The sequence below is a fragment of the Scophthalmus maximus genome, chromosome 22, assembly GCF_022379125.1.
Source record: "Scophthalmus maximus strain ysfricsl-2021 chromosome 22, ASM2237912v1, whole genome shotgun sequence".
NCBI lineage: Eukaryota > Metazoa > Chordata > Actinopteri > Pleuronectiformes > Scophthalmidae > Scophthalmus > Scophthalmus maximus.
The window spans coordinates 5769978-5787899 of record NC_061536.1 but is presented as its reverse complement, the minus strand read 5'-3'; the positions used below and the strand labels follow the sequence as shown (position 1 = coordinate 5787899).

Sequence of the window (17922 nt, the reverse complement as noted above, 5' to 3'; positions counted from 1 at the left end):
CCATATGCTGACAAGCCGTTGTCTGGGTGCCAGCATCCACAGCCAGATGAGATTAAACACAGACTCACACAAACTTACCATCATCCCAAACTGCCATGGTTACAGTGTGTGTTATGAGTAGAAAAAACTCCCTTTTGTCTTTGTCTGTATTCGCTCCTCTCCCTCTGTTCTCCTTTGTCTTCTCCTCTTTCCCCCCCCACCCCCCTTGTTTATTCAATCTTTCTCTGTATCTGTCATGATGAATCAGGGTGAGGCAGTGATAGGCACAGCGCTGTGACTCGGCTACTGCGAGAGATCTCTGTCGGCTTCCTCCCCCAATCCTTTCCCCTCCCTGCCTGGCTGGATGCCTCCCGCCCTCCATCCTCTTCTCTCGGGAACAGCTGCCACAAACCCTATAGAGCAAACGCTGGCCTAAAAGAGAGTTGGGGCAAGGGCAAGTAAAGAACACTGGGGTTTTTGGCTGGAAGTGTGTGTATTAGTTTGTGCTTTGGGCTCAGAATTTGAAGTCTTGTTAGGTTTACTTAGTGTTTGGTCAAAAACATGATCATCACATTCTGTGTCTGACCTTGCACTACCATCTTTGGTAGATTTTCAAACCAAACACAGACCAATTTTGCTCATTAGCTGCTTTCAGACATGGAAAATGTCCAGAATATTGGGTCCGGACATTTTCATGAGTTTGCTGTTCAGATATAAAGGTGTAAAGGGAGATGGTCCGAGTCAGACACGTTCACAACAGCAGGAAGCTTTCCAGAACATTTTTGCGAGAGGTGGCACCTGGGTAGAGCGTCCAGTCGCTCCCTGTGAATCGTCCAGGGATTTTCCTACTCAGATATTTTCCATAAATTTTACTAGCGGCCTGGCAGGAAAAGTTCCACTAAATGTCCGGAGCAACATTTGCGTTCTCACACATAGCCCCTCCGAAAAAAGTTCATTGAAGTGTCTGGACTTCAGTGCGTGTCTGAAAGTGGCTTTTTAGTGGAGAAAGTAAAATTAATATGTAAATATAAGAGACTATCATGGACATTTTCACAATTGTCTATTATCTTTTTTGGCAATTTCAGGGAGAAAAAAAAAGAAAAACATAGAAGAAAGCACTGATTTCTTCCAAGGCATAGCACATGACAAGACCTTGCAGTGTTTAAAAAATAAAGATAAGATAACAGAAATCACATTATTATCTTTCATGACTACACAATCAAGGACCCAAAACACAACTTTGCTTTTAACCGTAGAGGGCTGGGAGGTAACAGTACCAGTCCCTATTCCCTCTCCTGCCACCAGAGATAGAACCATGGCAACTAGAACCACCACGAGCCCTGAGCTCTTTGCCACGTCTCTCCCCATGTCTCTCTCTTGCCAAGTAAACAAGCTGCAACAGCCGACCAGTTTCCAACCAACTGTCCCCGCGCTAGACAGACAGATACTGTGACAGGGCAGCCTCAAGGTACAAACATCCAATGACAAGAACAGACCTAAGTGACCTCAACACAGAGCACAAACTCAGCTTAAAGCCACACAGTTAACGGACTAAAGATGGGGCATTCCTCCTTTTTCAAATTTGATCATGTTAGTAATACTCAAAAATGATGGGCAATTCTCAAAAAAATGCTCTGTGAGGTTTACCAACATTATATGTGCAAGAGAACTGTTAAATGTTCAATCTTAACCTAGCAACCAGAGTCACTGTACAGTAGTAACATACCATGCACTATTAGTTCTTCTTGAAAGTAGGATACCATACTTTCAAGAAGAACTAATAGTGCATGGTACTTTGGCTTTTAGCAGATCCCTGGCATCTGAAATTCATCTCAAATTACACAAAAATCAACGATGCTGTAAATTTTATGCAAGGTAACATTACACCACAAATTTCTGTCATTGTAAACTAATCTGGTGGACACAAGTGACTGAATGAACATAACTAATAATGGAAAATAACGTCTGTATCATAAACTACACCAAATCTGAACGTTTTGGATTTTTACATCCCTTTCAAATAATGAAGTGGTGGGTTGATACAGCAAAATATAGAAGTCAAAAGCTTTTGCTGGCCAACTATCACAATAAACTACTTTGATGATCAATAATCAGTAGTGTTTTTTTTTTTTTACAAACAAGTCAGTTCAAAATACACACAGAATGTTGTTTCTCTTTTTATATGGGTGTCAGAAAATCCCTTATAGGTAGATCAATTCTAATCCGAATCACTCTTTGGTCAGATTCATCTCCTCACGTGTTCTAACTGGGAAATGAAAAAAGTGGCTCGGGCCGATCAGCAGGGGGTATTCATGCTCAGGACCTGGGTTAGAGTTGCACAAAGAAAAGAAGAAGGGGCGAGTGGAGTTGGGGATAATCTGCCATATGCTAGAGGATAGTGCTAGTTTAATAATTACCAGGGGTAAGAAGAAGGGGAGGCGAGGGGGAGATGGGGGTACCCTTCCATCACAGCAAGGCCATGTGGAGTTCTGAATGAGATTGATTGGGGCTTTAGATGTGAGACTAATGGATTGTTCCAGTAATCCTGATGGCCAGTCCAACTACAGTGAGAGATAAAACAGATGAAGATGGATGTGGAAGTTCTACTCGCACTAGTTTTCAATCTGTTGTGTTTATGACACTGTGTTTGTGTGCATATAATTTGTTCAATGACATTTTAAATGAAGTTTATTTTTGCTTCAGCTACCAGAGAGTATCCACTTCCACGGAGGGGTGTATTCAAACATCAAAAAGTTCAGAATGACCAAACCAGAATTTGATGTTCTTTGAAGTGAAAACAAAATGAACCCTTGCTGTTGGGAGTGTGCAATCGCTGCACAATTCAAACTTTCTGTGAGATCCTGCAGATCCACAGTCCACTCTAATGCTGACACCGAAACGCTTAGCACCCGCAGCCTTCAGCTCAGGTCTGGCTCTGCCGGAAAACCCACAGCATCTCACAAACAGATTAAACCATTAATCCTGTTAGGTCCTCTTACAGAAGATCATGGCAACAAACTAACACAAGCACAAGGCACGCACAAGCACCCACCAATACACACAAGTACACAAACACACACACACAATCTTGCGCTCTTCTTAAACACACTTCTTAAACCAGTTCCTGACGACTAAATGAGAAAGGACACTGACCGTGACTCGGGCTGAGAGCCATGTTGCCTGAATTCAAGGCTTCATCAAAACGTGTGAATATCGTCTGTAACCTGCAGAGAGATGACAGAAGAAGAAAGGTTAGAACAACACAAAAACATACGCTTAATATACAAAAAAACAAAGCTCATGAAATCACAACAAAAACAGACTTGAATACATCCACATGGGATTGAATAGGACAACGAAACTGAATCATCTTTTCTGACAGGATGAAGACAAGGAAATTGCACGTGCACGTTGGGTACACACGTACACACAGCCCACAGCCTTGACCCAGAGACAATCGAGATGCTGTGAATCCAAGGTGAAAGTATCAGCAGCAGCAGCAGCAGCAACATGTGGACAGCACGCCTGCCTGCATGTTGGTGGGTGTGTCTATGACGGCAGTCATACTCATGAAGCTGCAGCGGCAACACGACAAGAGTCATCCCGACATCCCGCTCAGCATCAAACACACACGCACAGTCACAACCCAGGTCTGCTCTATTTGATTTACAGGTAGGGCTGCCTGCACAATTACATTAAGCAATAGGTACCACAATAATAGAAATGATCAAGATGATAATTGCAATAATAAAAGCCTCCATCATTCTCAACAGTGTGGGTACAGGTTGGGTTACACATGACAAAACCACAACACACACTATGACTTACGTCGCCCAGCAACATGCCTTAATGTCTCTTTGCCTAAACGTTCGCACACAAGAATAGAAATAATACACACCCTCCTCTGTCTGTTTATCTCCCTTACTGCTGTGTAGGTGCCGGTTCACAAACGCCAGTCAAATTTGAGGCTCCAGATAAGTGAGGATAAGGGTTGTTCAGCTGCGCAGCGTTTTCAAGTGGTTCCCTTCCATTCATTAGCATTTAAACGTGCGCATTTGGTTCAGAAATAAACAAGCCTATAGTCCCGTGCACTCGTCTGCCCCAGCATTTCCCAGTGGGTCGGTTAATAGGTTGCTGCGCAACGTTGCCTTAGCTCCCATGCTACTGACACACACTGATCCTCGGCTCCCCTCGGCTCTTTGTATCCAACATGGTGCAGTGGCTCTGAGAGGTTGGGAAGATGAGGGGAGGGGGAGGGAGGAAGAGAGAGGGAAAGAGAGGGAGGCAAACTGCGAGAGACCAAAGCATGCTACGGGCATGCGACAAAGCACCACCTGCTGTCGCACATACGTACTGTGTGCTCAGCTCACACGCCCACTGAGAACCTCAACGAGTTAAATCTCAGACAGGGTCTCTGTGTACATGTGTTTGTGTGTGAGAAAGAGATAGAGACAAGTGGGCCAGTTTGTGTGACAGCCAGCAAAAGAGATTCAGTTACCCTTTACATAACCTCCCTCTCATACCCAGACACACAGACACACTCGTCAGAGGGGGAGGGGCTGTACAGATAGCGGCAGACAGAAAGCAAGGCTGCCCCCCACCCTCCCGTTCCTCTCTCCTCACCTCACCTCACACGTCTACGTCCTCGTATTCCTCATTTTAATTCCTACTTCTCTTTTCTTCAGTTTAACGATGCCGTCTCCATACAGCCACACCTTTTACACCAAGCTGTGTGGGATACAGAGCGACTGTCAACCTGAATTCAACAGCGATGACTCGCACCTTTCACCTCGCTCATTCCCCTTGTGAATAAAAGGACAGGTCAACCAAATGTTGATTTAACTTGCATTTTACCTGCCGACAGGAGATTGCTGCCACACGTCAATGCCTTATCAATACTTACTCCAAAATTACGTTTTAATTCTGGGAGTCAATCCAATGAAGCGATCTGCGAAACGCGTTGTTCGCTCCTTCTGTGGTTTTGTCAACTATTTATTACATAAATAGTACCAATCCTGGAATCCTGGTGTGTGCTGTAATTTTTTTAATTTTCTTTATGTGATTGATCCTGCACCAGCTGGCACCCAGGAGAAGCACTGCTGTGCCCCGTGGATATTGAATTCTTTAAGTTCTTAGTTCTCTCCACATATCAGGGAGTCAGTTAAATGGTGTTCGATAACCACACAAACGAAGAAATCCTGTTGGTGTTTGACCCACGACCAGCACAGGACAATGAGCTGGGTCATACAGCCAGGTCAGAAGATTCATGCTGACCCATTGAGACCAACAGATGGACTGAGGGGAGCCACGTACTATTTTCCAATTTGAGGAACATCACTCCTCATTATTCAACTGTCACAGACACAAACTTTGAACCTTTTAACAGGTTGTAAGACTGAGCATCCTTGAGACAGTAGAACCTGCACATACTTGTAATTGCTCAATAGTTGAAATACCTAGGAAAGATGCTCATGAATCCATCCTTCATCTAATTGGCTCATTTACAGAATTTCTGGAATGGTTTATTTAATGTACTGCATTACAAAAACAAACAATAAAAAGGTCAAACTGTTGAGATTGTCCTGACTTGCATGAAAATGTTATTATACTAATAAGTCAAACAACTCTTCAAATAAAAGACATTTTGTGTGTGATTTAAAACTGTAGGCTTGGATACAGTTTTTTTTGTTATAAAAGGTTGAAGGAGAGAAAGAAAGAGAAAGAGCAAGAGACATGATATATTATCAAAAGTGCAGGTGTCAAACGCTGTTGTATTCCAGACATGATTTCATGCAGCTGAACATGAACAACTCCTCACTTTAAAGCCTCGTGCGCTCTTTAATGCTTTATATGGTCCGTTCTTTCTCACGGAGTAATAAACCGCAGGAACACAAACCATAAAGTCATCCGGCTCTCAGTATTCCTCCTTATTATATTTCCCACCACTCCTCTGTTCTGTCACAACGCTCCCTATCTCGACATTATCTGATTCAAGCTCGACAGATTTGATATGCCATCTTGTCAGCAGGACCTTGGCTAAAGCCCTGCATTCCTAGCGGCAACCATATACCAACACAAACACACTCAGGCGACCTCCACCTCGCCTCCACACCACTGCTCCAATATCAGTGAATCAGTGTGATTTGCGCTTCTCACAATACGTACAAAACGTTGTAAGAATGTAACATTAACAACACACTACATAACACAGAAGGGGGAATAAAAAATCAAGCATTGGTTTCAGATTTTAAATCACTGCATTTGTTAGACCTCTGCATACACTGTAAAGCAAACAGACACAAAGCGGTCTGTATAAATCCCACATACACAGACGGCATGTTTACGCTGGAGACAGATCGTCTTAATATGAGCAACACATGACACATTGCCAGGGCCAGCATTCACAGACGCAAGGCTCATACTCAGCAGTCAGCACACAACGCTGGCTGCTGCTTGGATCGCACATATGGGAGACAGAGAGGTGGAGGGAGGGGGCAGAGAGGGGGTCCCTGTCTGCTTAGAACAACCCTAAACTTGGAACATGTAACCAGGACGACCAGAGGGGGTCGAAACCACTCAATGGACCTCTTCAGATGACATGAACACACACACACACACACACACACACACACACACACACACACACACACACACACACACACACACACACACACACACACACACACACACAGACACACACACACACACACACACAGACACACACACACACACACACACACACACACACACACACTCCAGTTTTTCCCCAACTCCGTGTTACTCCACCCAACGCCTTTGTAACCCATCCGCCCCCCCCTCCTACAGTCAGTCAGCATTGTGCTCTGGATGAAAGTGCCTCTGTGTGTGTGAAGGGCAGAGTGGTGCATGGTGTGGCATGGGACAGAGTGAGTGCCAAGGCCAGAGGACCCACAACAAAACTTAATCCCAGCATGATGCGTGCGCACACACGCACACACGCACACACACACACACACACACACATAAATAAATTCACAACTATACCATCCGCGCTGACACAGATCGAGATGATCAGCGACTCACTGACGAAAGAACTCACCGTGCAGCAGGCAGGCCTCTCTTTCCCACGTCTGCTCTGACCCTCTCCCCAACGTGACGATAAACATCAACCAATGTTGTTATGGACGCCTCGCGTACCTGCGGACAGCAAACATTAACCAATTTTAAAATCCTCTACACACTCAAGTAATATTACAAGCATGCACTCACACCCACATATACACAAAGGTATCTTAATCTTGCCAGTGTAGATGTGTTAAAATCAGCAAGATTATGAAGAATTTTCGATATTAATTCCATAGAGATTTAACTCTTTCTCCACTGTGTGAGATTAGAGAGATTAAAGCCTGCAAATGTTAACACATTCAAAAAATAAACCCTGAAGGCCTCATTCTCCTCCCCCTAATGGGAGATATCGGATTTGCTAGTTATGTTCTGGGGACGCTTGTGATTGGGTGTTGGAATGATGTTAAAGGGATTCTCTGCAACTGAGGGTGGGTGGGCCTGTGGCAGTGTTGATTGGCCTGAACAGTATGTGGGTAGATAATCATTGGGTGGAGGGCAGTAGCAGATTTCAGCTTTGGGGGGCAACTCCACTGGAGGTTAAACCAACCTCTCTCTATTACTCCGTCTCACAGACATCCATAACAGTGCAGTTTGTGTATGTGTGTGTGTGTGTGTGTGTGTGTGTGTGTGTGTGTGTGTGTGTGTGTGTGTGTGTGTGTGCGTGCGTGCGTGCGTGCGTGCGTGTGTTAATGGCTGGTTGTTGGTGCTCATGATTCAGCATTGAGGCTGTGTGTGTGGGGGGGACTGCAGAGCCCATCTCCCCTCTAATAACAGTAATAATCAAAGAGCAGCCTTAAGATGCCTGCCACCACACACGGGATGCTGAGAACTAAAACACAGGCTTAGCTTCAGACTGGTACAAGGAAGACACAATCCCATCACACACATTTACAAAGTAACAGACACACAAGGTATGTTGACACTCATCATGTCATATTCTGGAGAGCTTTGCCTCTTACCTGTGGGTTTTGATCTCCAGTCAGTGCACAGAGATGAGGGACTATTTTACTGAGGCTCAGGGGCTGGGCTCCATACCTGAAAGAGACACCAGACGAAAAGGAAATGAGATGGATGATTATTAATGACAACGTAATGTAAGTAAGCAACAGAGGATCGTGATGTCTACATTCACATCACATTTTCAGGAATGAAAGGAAATGCCAGTTTCCAGTAAACAAAGTCATAACAATGGAAGATATATATATATATATATATATACATAAAAAAAGGTTTGACAAAGGTCAAAACAAAAACGTGATTAATAAACATCTTATGTTTGGGGTACAGCCAATATCTCCAATAATAAAGAACAATGCATTATTTAAACATGGTGTTATAGCAAAGAAAATAGCTGGCTGATTTTCTTGTGGTTTTTCCATTTCCGTTGTTTTTTTTCCTAAACTAGATCTCGTTCAGCTTTGTTGGTCACAGAAATATCTGGAGCTATGAGACCCATACAAAATAAAAATATACATGTGAAAACTGTAACCATTTCTGTGTCTGGTCAACTGAGGCTAAATCGATACCCGTGAATTCTCAGTCAACATCTTTACTTAGCAGCTTAGCATTTAGCACAACATCGTCACCAAGTAAGAGATGACAAAAGTTGCACCGAGACTCCACCAGCCCAGATTTGCTGTGTGTGTTAACTTTAAGGAAAATACAGTAAACTACAACCAGCAGCACGCACGGACTTGAACTGCTGTTGAGCTGCCGTCACAAAGTGCGGCAAGTATATGTTTAATCTTATGTACATAGGTGTCTTTGTTAAATGATAATTTGAGCTTTCACAATGCAGGTTAAGCGTGACAGCAGCGTCTCTACAAGCCCAGACTTTGTGGGATCTGACAAGAGAAGAAATCCTCTTATAAACTAACGGGAGGAAATGAGAACAAACTAATTCCTTTAGAAATTAACCGCAGAAAGAAAAAGTCAAAAAAAGATGTTCACACAAATCAAAAAACATAACAAAAAACTAGCGGCCCTCGTGAAATTAATACTGACACTATAATACTGGCAGATATGAACAAGCTTGAGACTGACTTCAATTTAATTTCTCTTATACATAAACCCCTTGGCCAGGGAACACAGAACAGGAACAGAGTTTTAAAACTCTCTAAATGCAACACATGGCGACATGTATCCTTGAAAGACTGTAACGTCACATGACAAAAGTGGAGGAGACATTCGTTGCACGCGTGCCACCTCTATAGGGTCACACAAACAGTTAAGAGGATTAATCCTGGAGACAGAGATTGTGATTTTCTTGAAAAACTAAATGGGGGCACACAGATGGAACGCAGCAGCAACTGCACACGGGAGAAAGGTCCCACGCCTCAGTGTGTAGACTTAAAGTGGACACGATCGTATATGTTTAAATCTTACATTTTTCTGAAAGGACGAATGTGTGACTGTGTGCAGTACATTCGTTCTCATCTCACCCTGGAAGTGATACAGATGAAGAGAGGGAAGTTACTCACGAGTTGAGCGTGGCACTAAGACAGAGGCAGACTCCTTCTCGACTGCGGAAGTTCTTATGTTTAAAACCAGGAAGCAGCCTCTCCCAAACGTACTGGAGAAAGGAGAACGAGAGGGATAAGTGTGAGAGAGAGAGAGAGAGAGAGAGAGAGAGAGATGGGGGGGGAGTAAGAACTGTCAGTAGTTCCTTCAAGTTAGCTCATCTGGGGTTTGAGCAGATTACAGGGTACAGAGAGATTCACAATCTGTGGAGATCTGCAAATGTGGTGTGTGTGTGTTGGTAACACAAAGTAGAATAGTGATGTAGCATGTGGTATTCCTAACATACCCAGAAGAGGGAGCCCAAAACACAATACTTCTGCAGAAGTGAGTATCTATTATTGATGCGTGTGGCTGTGATTTGTCTGCCGTCTCGTTTCTGCACCTTAATCAAACCTAATCTAATAATCTAAAACAATTGACCCGAACAGCTTGCCGCCAACTGGCTCTTCTACCTGCATACGACACAGTTTCTCACAGTTGAAACCTGTCATACCATCTGCTGTCAAGAGACTGAGCTTGAGATTCAACAGCCCTGAATCTATTTTAGGGAACAACCTATGTTTGTTTTTGTTGGCCATTTAAATGATCTTTGCTTCTGTGTCTGCCTGCTTGAAATCGATTGCTCAAAAATAGCTACAAGAGTCTTTAACTGGTCAGGATCATGATCATATATACTGGGCTGCGTGTGTGCGCCTCACCATGGGCGAGGCGGTCTGCTCCATGCAGCGAAGGATAAGAGCTTGGCTGTTCTCCCTGACCTGGTCCTTCCCATCGCCCAGCCTGTCAACCAGAGCTGGTAAGACTACAGACAGAAAGAGAGATGGAAAGGGGGGGGGGGGGGAGAAAGAGAGGGTAGGGTGGTCATGAGAACCAATATATGATAAAATGCAGTTCAGTGTACACTATTTACATGAAGTACAAGGTAATGAGGCACAGGAATTCAAAGATTCAGTATATGATGTTCATCATTGGTACAGTCTATTGGTTGGTTAGACAGACGGAAATCTTTGTAAGAAAAAGTCGTACGCAGGGCCAACATCAACACATTAGACATGACGAGGAGGAGAGGACAGGGAATAAGAAATAGACCGTGACTAAAATAATGTCAAGATCATCAAATGCTTCCATGTCAGTTCCTGATGTAGTAGTGTGGCCTATGTAACGTGGTGACACAGTAAAGAGGCGAACTGTGAGTACCTTGGCAACTACTCACATGTACAGCCATTTTTGATACCCGCGCCGCACCCCCAAACACAAAGTTTCAAATACCACCCCAATTCATCCATTGATATTTACAACATGTGCTGGTTTAAATGGCCCGTCTGAGTCAGCAGCTTCTAATCCAGTTAAAACACAAAAAGCCAAATCTGGTTGCTCTCTGTTTGACAATCAGGTTAAAACTCAACACCTCCCTGTGATAATCATGCAAAACTCTGAGCTGAGGGAGTGTGTGGCGATGGCAGCGTGATGTAATCTGTCCTTTCGTGTGTGTGTACATTATATTACCATAACAGCTGGTTGCCTAGGCAACAAGGACAATTCCATCAAACGGAGAGAAAAAACTCACAAGGGAGCATTGTCGCACACAACAACGTCATCTTCTGTATTAAAGATGAAAACACACTCACACGTTTCAGTATGTGGCAACTGGCAAGTGGACTCATTTTGTTTCATCTTTTTCAACAGGACAGTCTTAACTGGGACACAACCACACAACTGCTGGCCCAATCAAATCACTTCACCATGTTTAAAACACTACAGCGTTATGTTATCTGTATGAATCAAATCCATGTCCCCTTCACACCTGGGAGTGACTGGGCAAGAGTGCAAACGGCACAGACTCAGTTCCTGTGCACATGCAAAAACATGGGGTAATGACAGCGGCCCTGTACAATGAGTCAGTCCTGTATATCAATACAGTCACTCAGTCTCAATGATCTCATCTTCCTGCACTCAGTGTGTGTGTGTGTGGGGGGGGGGGGGGGGGGGGGGGGGGGGCAGAGGAAAGGAGAGATGGAGGGAGGGAGATTCCAGAGCCAGCAGTGGCTGAGGGAGATGTCTTTACCATCAGTCTGAAACACACACTTCCATCAAACACACTGATACACACCGAGGAGTGTGTATGTGTGTGTGTGTGTGTGTGTGTGTGTTGGCCGACTTTGCAAAGTCAAAGAGTGACAGATCCAATCATTCCCGGGGTTGCGCTGCAGGGTTGAGTGTGTTTGTTGTGTGTCAAGAGCCAGTCAGGTTGACAAAGACAGCTGGTGACACCTTGAGCGGGCACCGACAAGGGCTGGCACAGACAAAACATTCTCTCTCTCACACTCACACACAAACACACACACGTAATCTGATATAGGATTCAGTCCATGAGGTCATATGAATGTGAGGTGTGGTTTTGGGGTGTAATAGGGCGAGCTACAGGATGGCAGAGTCTAAATGTGGAGACTAAATGATGCACAATAGAGACGGGGTGGTGCCAGGGTTTAGAGCGGCGCTGCTGGTCTGTCTCAGAGGAACCACAAAGTGGAAGTCAGACACAAAATGGAAGAACACTGACAATCTATAAAACAAAACATTAAACATCAATCAGCATTAAGTAGTGAAAGTGAGGACAAGGTGGTAAATTGGTGCCAGTTTCAACATTTATATATATATATATTTTAGTCGAGAGGGCATAGTCATCTTTGACATGCATTCACTGCTTAAGATAATGGGAGGACTTAGCATTAGTCATTAATTAATGAGCCTGATTAACTGAACAAAATGAGAGATCCTAATAATCTCTTTTGCTAAGAATGAGAACCAAAATAATAACAATAAGTGTGTTAGCTATAGAAAAGCAGTTTGTACAGTTGTAGGTTTGAACAGGATTGTAATCCATTTCAGGGACAAGAAAAGTAATTGCTTCTGCAATAAAGTTATCATTGTATATTTACGCAATACCAAGCAAGCTTGTTTTAAAAACAAATAGAAACAGTGAATGAATGAGTTTCACTGTTAAAGGGGCATAACCTTAAAGGGAATTCATTGTGGGGATATGCAAGTTGTCTCACCTGTGCCCAGGTATCCTTTGAACCGCTCTCCAATGCGGTCCACAAATGCAGTGCAGACGTCGATCCCCAGCAAAGTCACCTGCAAAATACATAGTGAGACAGACACAAGGGTTATAGTGGGTCAGACACAATAACTAATGTGTGGATCCAGACGTGTCACAGGACTTTTTTTTTTCATTTCAAATTAAAAACAATTACATTTCTAGCAGTTTCACTGTCTGCTCGTAAAAACCTAGTAAGTGGCCCTTTGAGTTGAGATTATTTAATCACACACATACTCTCGTGGTGCTGGGCTGAGGTTGAAACTGTGTTTGTATGAATAAAAAAGATGATACTAAACACGTTGAGTCCACTGCAGAATAAAATGTTGAGATGAAGAGACATTACTATGCATCCACACATTCACTCGGTCATGTTTGTTAGAGTAAACCTTGACAAACCCCTTTGCCGTCCCTCTTTCCCTTCATTGTCCCCTATGAAGCTCAGTCATTAAAAAGAAATATAGACTTGTATGATATGACTTGTAGGGGAGAAGGTAGACTGGATTTTTTTTGTAGAGTTGAGTTTTCCACTGTGTTTCTGATTAGGATCACATCCCACACTGAGCTGTGCTCCTGGAATGCTTGTTTTGGCAACGCTGTGGTAAAAGTGAACAGTCCAAAAAGAAAATCCACTAAAATATAATTCTCCAGACTCCTCTGTCCTGCTCAGAGTGGGGAGTCAGACTAAAGTTTTTTCCCTTGTTATTGTCCGAGGACGAGCAGAGCCAGGTAACTACAGAAAAAAATCGTTGGGGGTGTTATGGGGGAATAACAGGCCAAGTAATATGACAGACAACAAAATAATCACCTGGAGAGCACACATGCCCTGTGGGTCAATAGGACTGCCTTATACTGACCTAATTTAGGGGGAGCACGGGAGGAAGGGAGGGAAAAACAACGGGAGAAAGAAGAAACAGTACAGGAAGGAGAGGGCCCCAGGCCTCCCCTCCCCCTCCTCTACCCGGCACCCCAACAAGCTTGGTCGCCCACAACCATATGGCATCTTCATATGGAGAGAGACAGAGAGGAGGAGATAGAGGACAAGAGATGGAAGGCACTGTGCTTGTTATCCAACTGGGAAAGAAGAAAATGAAAAGGAGGAGGAGGTTTCTTCCTGTTCTACGGATCTTCTGCAGTTAAACATCTGGCTGGGGGGTGAGGACGCAAGGAAGAGTGATTTACAGAGGCCACTCAGGTATCACCCCAAGAACAGAATGATCAGTGGCGTCTTACAAGGATAACCATGGCATACTACTGCATCCCTACACTGCAAGCTTCAAAACATCAGTAAGGCTTGAGGTATGCTGGAGAAGAAGAAAAACAGTAAATATTTAGTCGACGATGAATGGTTCTTTGTGAAGACTTGCTGCGTATGGGGGCTTAGCCCGGTAATTCACATAACACGTACAGGGTTTTCTCTGGATTCTAAAGGGGCTTAAAGTGAGTTTGGGGTAGAAAAACATGGTCCACAGCTCTGATATCGCACAGTCACATTTGGGAGAGAACTAAGTGTGCGGAGGTGAAGTCTAGTGCGGAAATAATTAAGACAGCAACTCACAATATTTTCATTATCATTGAAGTAATTTTTTTCCATCAATCAAAAAAAGGCCTTTTACAATTTCCCAGGGTTACATTTAATTGATAAGATAGTTTTCCCTTGCTCACACCACTAAGAATGGTGCTTATGACAAAAGACTGAGATTTGACAAAAAAATTGCAATAAGCAGCGGAAGCTCTTTTCTTAACCACAAAATCCCCTGATAACAAAGCAACAACAAGTAAATGTGGAAAATATCATTGTCTGAAGCTACCCAAAACTAAGCTATCATTGCTGGCTGTAGCTCACCAGTTCCTGCAGCTGCTTCCCACTAAAAGCGGCAAGCAGTTCTTTTTGATGGAAAGCTTTTATGATGAAGCACCTGCAGGAAGAGTTGACTGTCCATTGTTTAAAAGGGGAAATACGAATATAGTGATGCTATAGTGATGTGATAATATATTTAACTAGTATATGCTTACCATGGCCTGTATGTGTATTGTATCCTACAGTCTGCTTTGTAATACATGTTGTATCATGTTTAAGTGGGATTAGTATCATCTCATCTTTTTGCAAGTTAAAACTTTCAACGTCAGCTGAACGAAACCCCACAGATCAGTGTCTGGGCCAGACAATCTACCAGCAGTGTCCAGTCATCAGGCCCTGCTGCCCACAACAGTAGCATGCAGTTTTAATGCTGAGGCCTCTGTATGTTGTGAGAGCAAGAAGTAAATCTGCTGCTCACAGAGAACAGAAAGAAGACAACAAGAGAGTGACACTGACTCATTGACAGAAAAAAACAGACAAAGTCAAGGACGGGCAAATAAAGGAAGACAGCCAAGGGACATGAGGAGTACTATATTTTACACATTTCTCAAAAGGGGAACTTGAGTATGACAGTCTGCTTGTCGGAATTTTTTTTTATATTTCTGGGTCGTGACATGGGTTTTCCTCTCATCTACCTTTATCCTTTTTATGAATCCAGTTCTCCATTGTCCTCTTCAACTCCTCCTTCACTCTCTTCCTCCTGTAAACTCTGTATCATCTCTTGCCTCTCTCTGTGCTGACACAGCACCTTGCGTTCAGCTAACCCCGACCTTTATTCTCCGACAGGGGACCAATCATCATCTATCTAAGCCTGCTGCGTGAAGGCCTATGGGGGTCAAGACTTTAACTCGCACATCACTGCCAGATAGACATCTGATATCAACTAACTGTGTGTGTCATCCACATAAAAGAGCTAATCTGAAAAGGGGAGATGTAAGATTCTTTTCATAGCTAGGGATTAAATGCAAAAGGCAGACATGGTGGTTGTCACGGGCCACCTTTTCACTTAAAGCATGTTGCATCTGGTCATTTATTTTGAGTCTATAAAAATCCACTGATTGTGGTGTCAGACTCAAATTATCACTACTAAAACCTTTCTTTTCCCTACGTTAATCAATGTCCACAATTTACTCATTTATCACCACCTCAAATGCACCATTGGCACGTTAAACTAGTGAGGTAGTTGGATGGAAATCCAAGATATTGTGCAGAATATTTAATTATTCAGAAATTGAAGTGTTGAGGGTTGATAAACATGATAGTTGTTTTGTCTAGTATCTGCAACTGATGTTTTTTTTAAATGATTTAAAATATGGGATGGTGATCGAGACTTGAAGTTGGATTACTGTACACAATGAAATAGCAGTAGTGGTGCATCTTATTCAACGTGTCTGTAGTAAGGGGAAATTGACTTGCAAAGTGATATGATAAGGAAATGACAACCAAGTCAAATATGCATATTCTACCACTGGCTGTGAAGTATTGTCAAGTGTGCTTTGAAGCGGATGAGGATTCTTTCGTCATGCAGAACACACAGTTTCTACACACCAAACGTCTTGCTGAGTGCTGCATATCAGGACGAACCATTGTTAATCTGCTGAAAAAGAGACGTGGGATCAAATTTCAACACGTCCCAGAAAGGAGATATCAGACTGGCTTGCTTTCTGGAACTGTGTGGTAACTTGACAAAAACGTCACATTGCAGTGTGCAGACAAGGTCCCCACAGACACACAGACACGCGCACAGAAACGAAAGGTACGACAATGAACAGGAAAATTGAGAAAGGACAACAGGGGGGAATGACAGTGTGTGTCTGTATGTGTGAAAGTGAGTGAGGGGAGAGGAGGAGGGAGAAAAACATAGGTCATAACAATGAGTCTACTAACCCCTCCCCCATCCCATCCTCCAGTAGTCTACAGTCCTGACAATGAGTCCCTTAACACACACACACACACACACACACACACACACACACACACACACATTCAGCCAAAACATAAATGTAAACCCCAACAAACCACAGGAATGTCCTATCCTGCCATCACCATATGATGTGAAACAATGTCTGCCTCTTACACCACTGCCTCTATGGAGGTTTGGTACGAGGGATACTATTTATTTTTTGACAATTTAGTTTCTTTTTTACCAATCGATTGGTCCCGTTTAGGGGGAGATCACACCACTAAGGCAAACCCAGCTAGTTTAAAATACCCAATCTGGGGCAGATAAAGTCCCCATCGCCCCCACTCTTTTCTGTTCACTAGATAAACTCGTGGAAAATGATTGACAGGCCGGGGGGGGGGAGTCTGCTGCAGTGCCACTGTGGTACCCTATAGGAGGATGACTGGCCAGGACCTCTCACCTTGAAGTTGCTGGAGTTCACCCATCCCGTCAGCTCGTCTATGGTTTTATCCAGCCGGGCTTTGTCCTGTTCCAGGTCCGAGGAGCGCTGCGGGTCGTTCAGGTAGTCGATGAGCTCCTGGCCGACCTGCAGCCTGCGGGTAACGTCCTTCTGCAGAACCTGCAGGTAAAAATAGTCCATGTTGTCATGATCCTCCATCGGGCGCTCGGTGCCGAGTGGCGAGCCACTGAAGCCGGCCGAAGACAGGAGAGAGTGGTCGGTGGGAGAGGGAGTCGCGAAGGACCGAACGATGTGTTTAACTACGGTCCCGCGGGGGAGAAGAGACGACGCACAGTCCAGTGAAGTGGTGTTCGATCATCGACGTGCAAAAAAAAAAACCGGATTAGTTTAACACCAACCAAAACAAAAGCTCCACTCTGTGCGAGTCATACCTAGCTCGCTAGCTTCCTTGCTATACAACGCTGCCTTAGCAGGTAAAATGAAAAACTTGTAGAAAGTTCCAAAAGAAAAGGTGTAAATGTAGTGGACCCCGGCAGGTTCCCTCAATTTATCCGCATCAAAACAAGCTAGCAGCCCAGGTTGGCTATCTGTTATGCTAACTAAAATAGCGCCAAGCTAGTTAGCACAGCGACCCAAACAAGGGCAGACCGCCTCACATCGGCTAGCTCAGCTAGCAAACGTTAGACATCCATAGGCCCGACGCCTGGCTCCACTCCGCCCCTCTATTCCATAACCACGGGCTGGGCAGTCTGCTGAGCTTCAGCGGTCGACCCCTTCAGCGGGAAACGTGCACCGAACTTCGACAACGAGGACGCAGCTCCGGTCCTGCGGTAACTGGTTTCTCCGTAATCCAGGAACGATCACCGCCACAGCTGAAGCCGTTGAGAGGGGCGCGATGCCGGGGACTGCAGTTCACCAGGAGGCGCAGCCGATCACCGATCAGACCGATGGGTCTTCGGGCACCGCACAGCTAGCTAGCGTACTGCCTGATGTAAAAT

The 17922-nt window shown here is 44.2% G+C and overlaps 1 protein-coding gene across 49 annotated transcripts in view; it reads right to left on the bottom strand.

Moving 5' to 3' along the window:
• The window catches only part of clasp2 (cytoplasmic linker associated protein 2), a 49336-nt gene extending 31451 nt beyond the window's left edge, over positions 1 to 17885 (bottom strand). For 23 of the 49 annotated variants that reach the window (XM_047330221.1, XM_047330222.1, XM_047330223.1 and 20 more), the window contains exons 1-7: positions 16925 to 17884; positions 12660 to 12738; positions 10302 to 10405; positions 9564 to 9655; positions 8043 to 8118; positions 7058 to 7155; positions 3133 to 3203 (exon numbers count right to left, since the gene is read on the bottom strand). In XM_047330221.1, coding sequence (XP_047186177.1) covers positions 3133 to 3203; positions 7058 to 7155; positions 8043 to 8118; positions 9564 to 9655; positions 10302 to 10405; positions 12660 to 12738; positions 16925 to 17122 — 718 coding nt within the window. In that variant the 5' untranslated portion in view covers positions 17123 to 17884. Of the gene's footprint in view, positions 1 to 3132; positions 3204 to 3877; positions 4185 to 7057; positions 7156 to 8042; positions 8119 to 9563; positions 9656 to 10301; positions 10406 to 12659; positions 12739 to 16924 lie in introns of those variants that run through there. The other 26 variants (XM_047330208.1, XM_047330216.1, XM_047330217.1 and 23 more) reach the window with 3 other exon arrangements.
• Between the last annotated feature and the right edge of the window lie 37 nt (positions 17886 to 17922).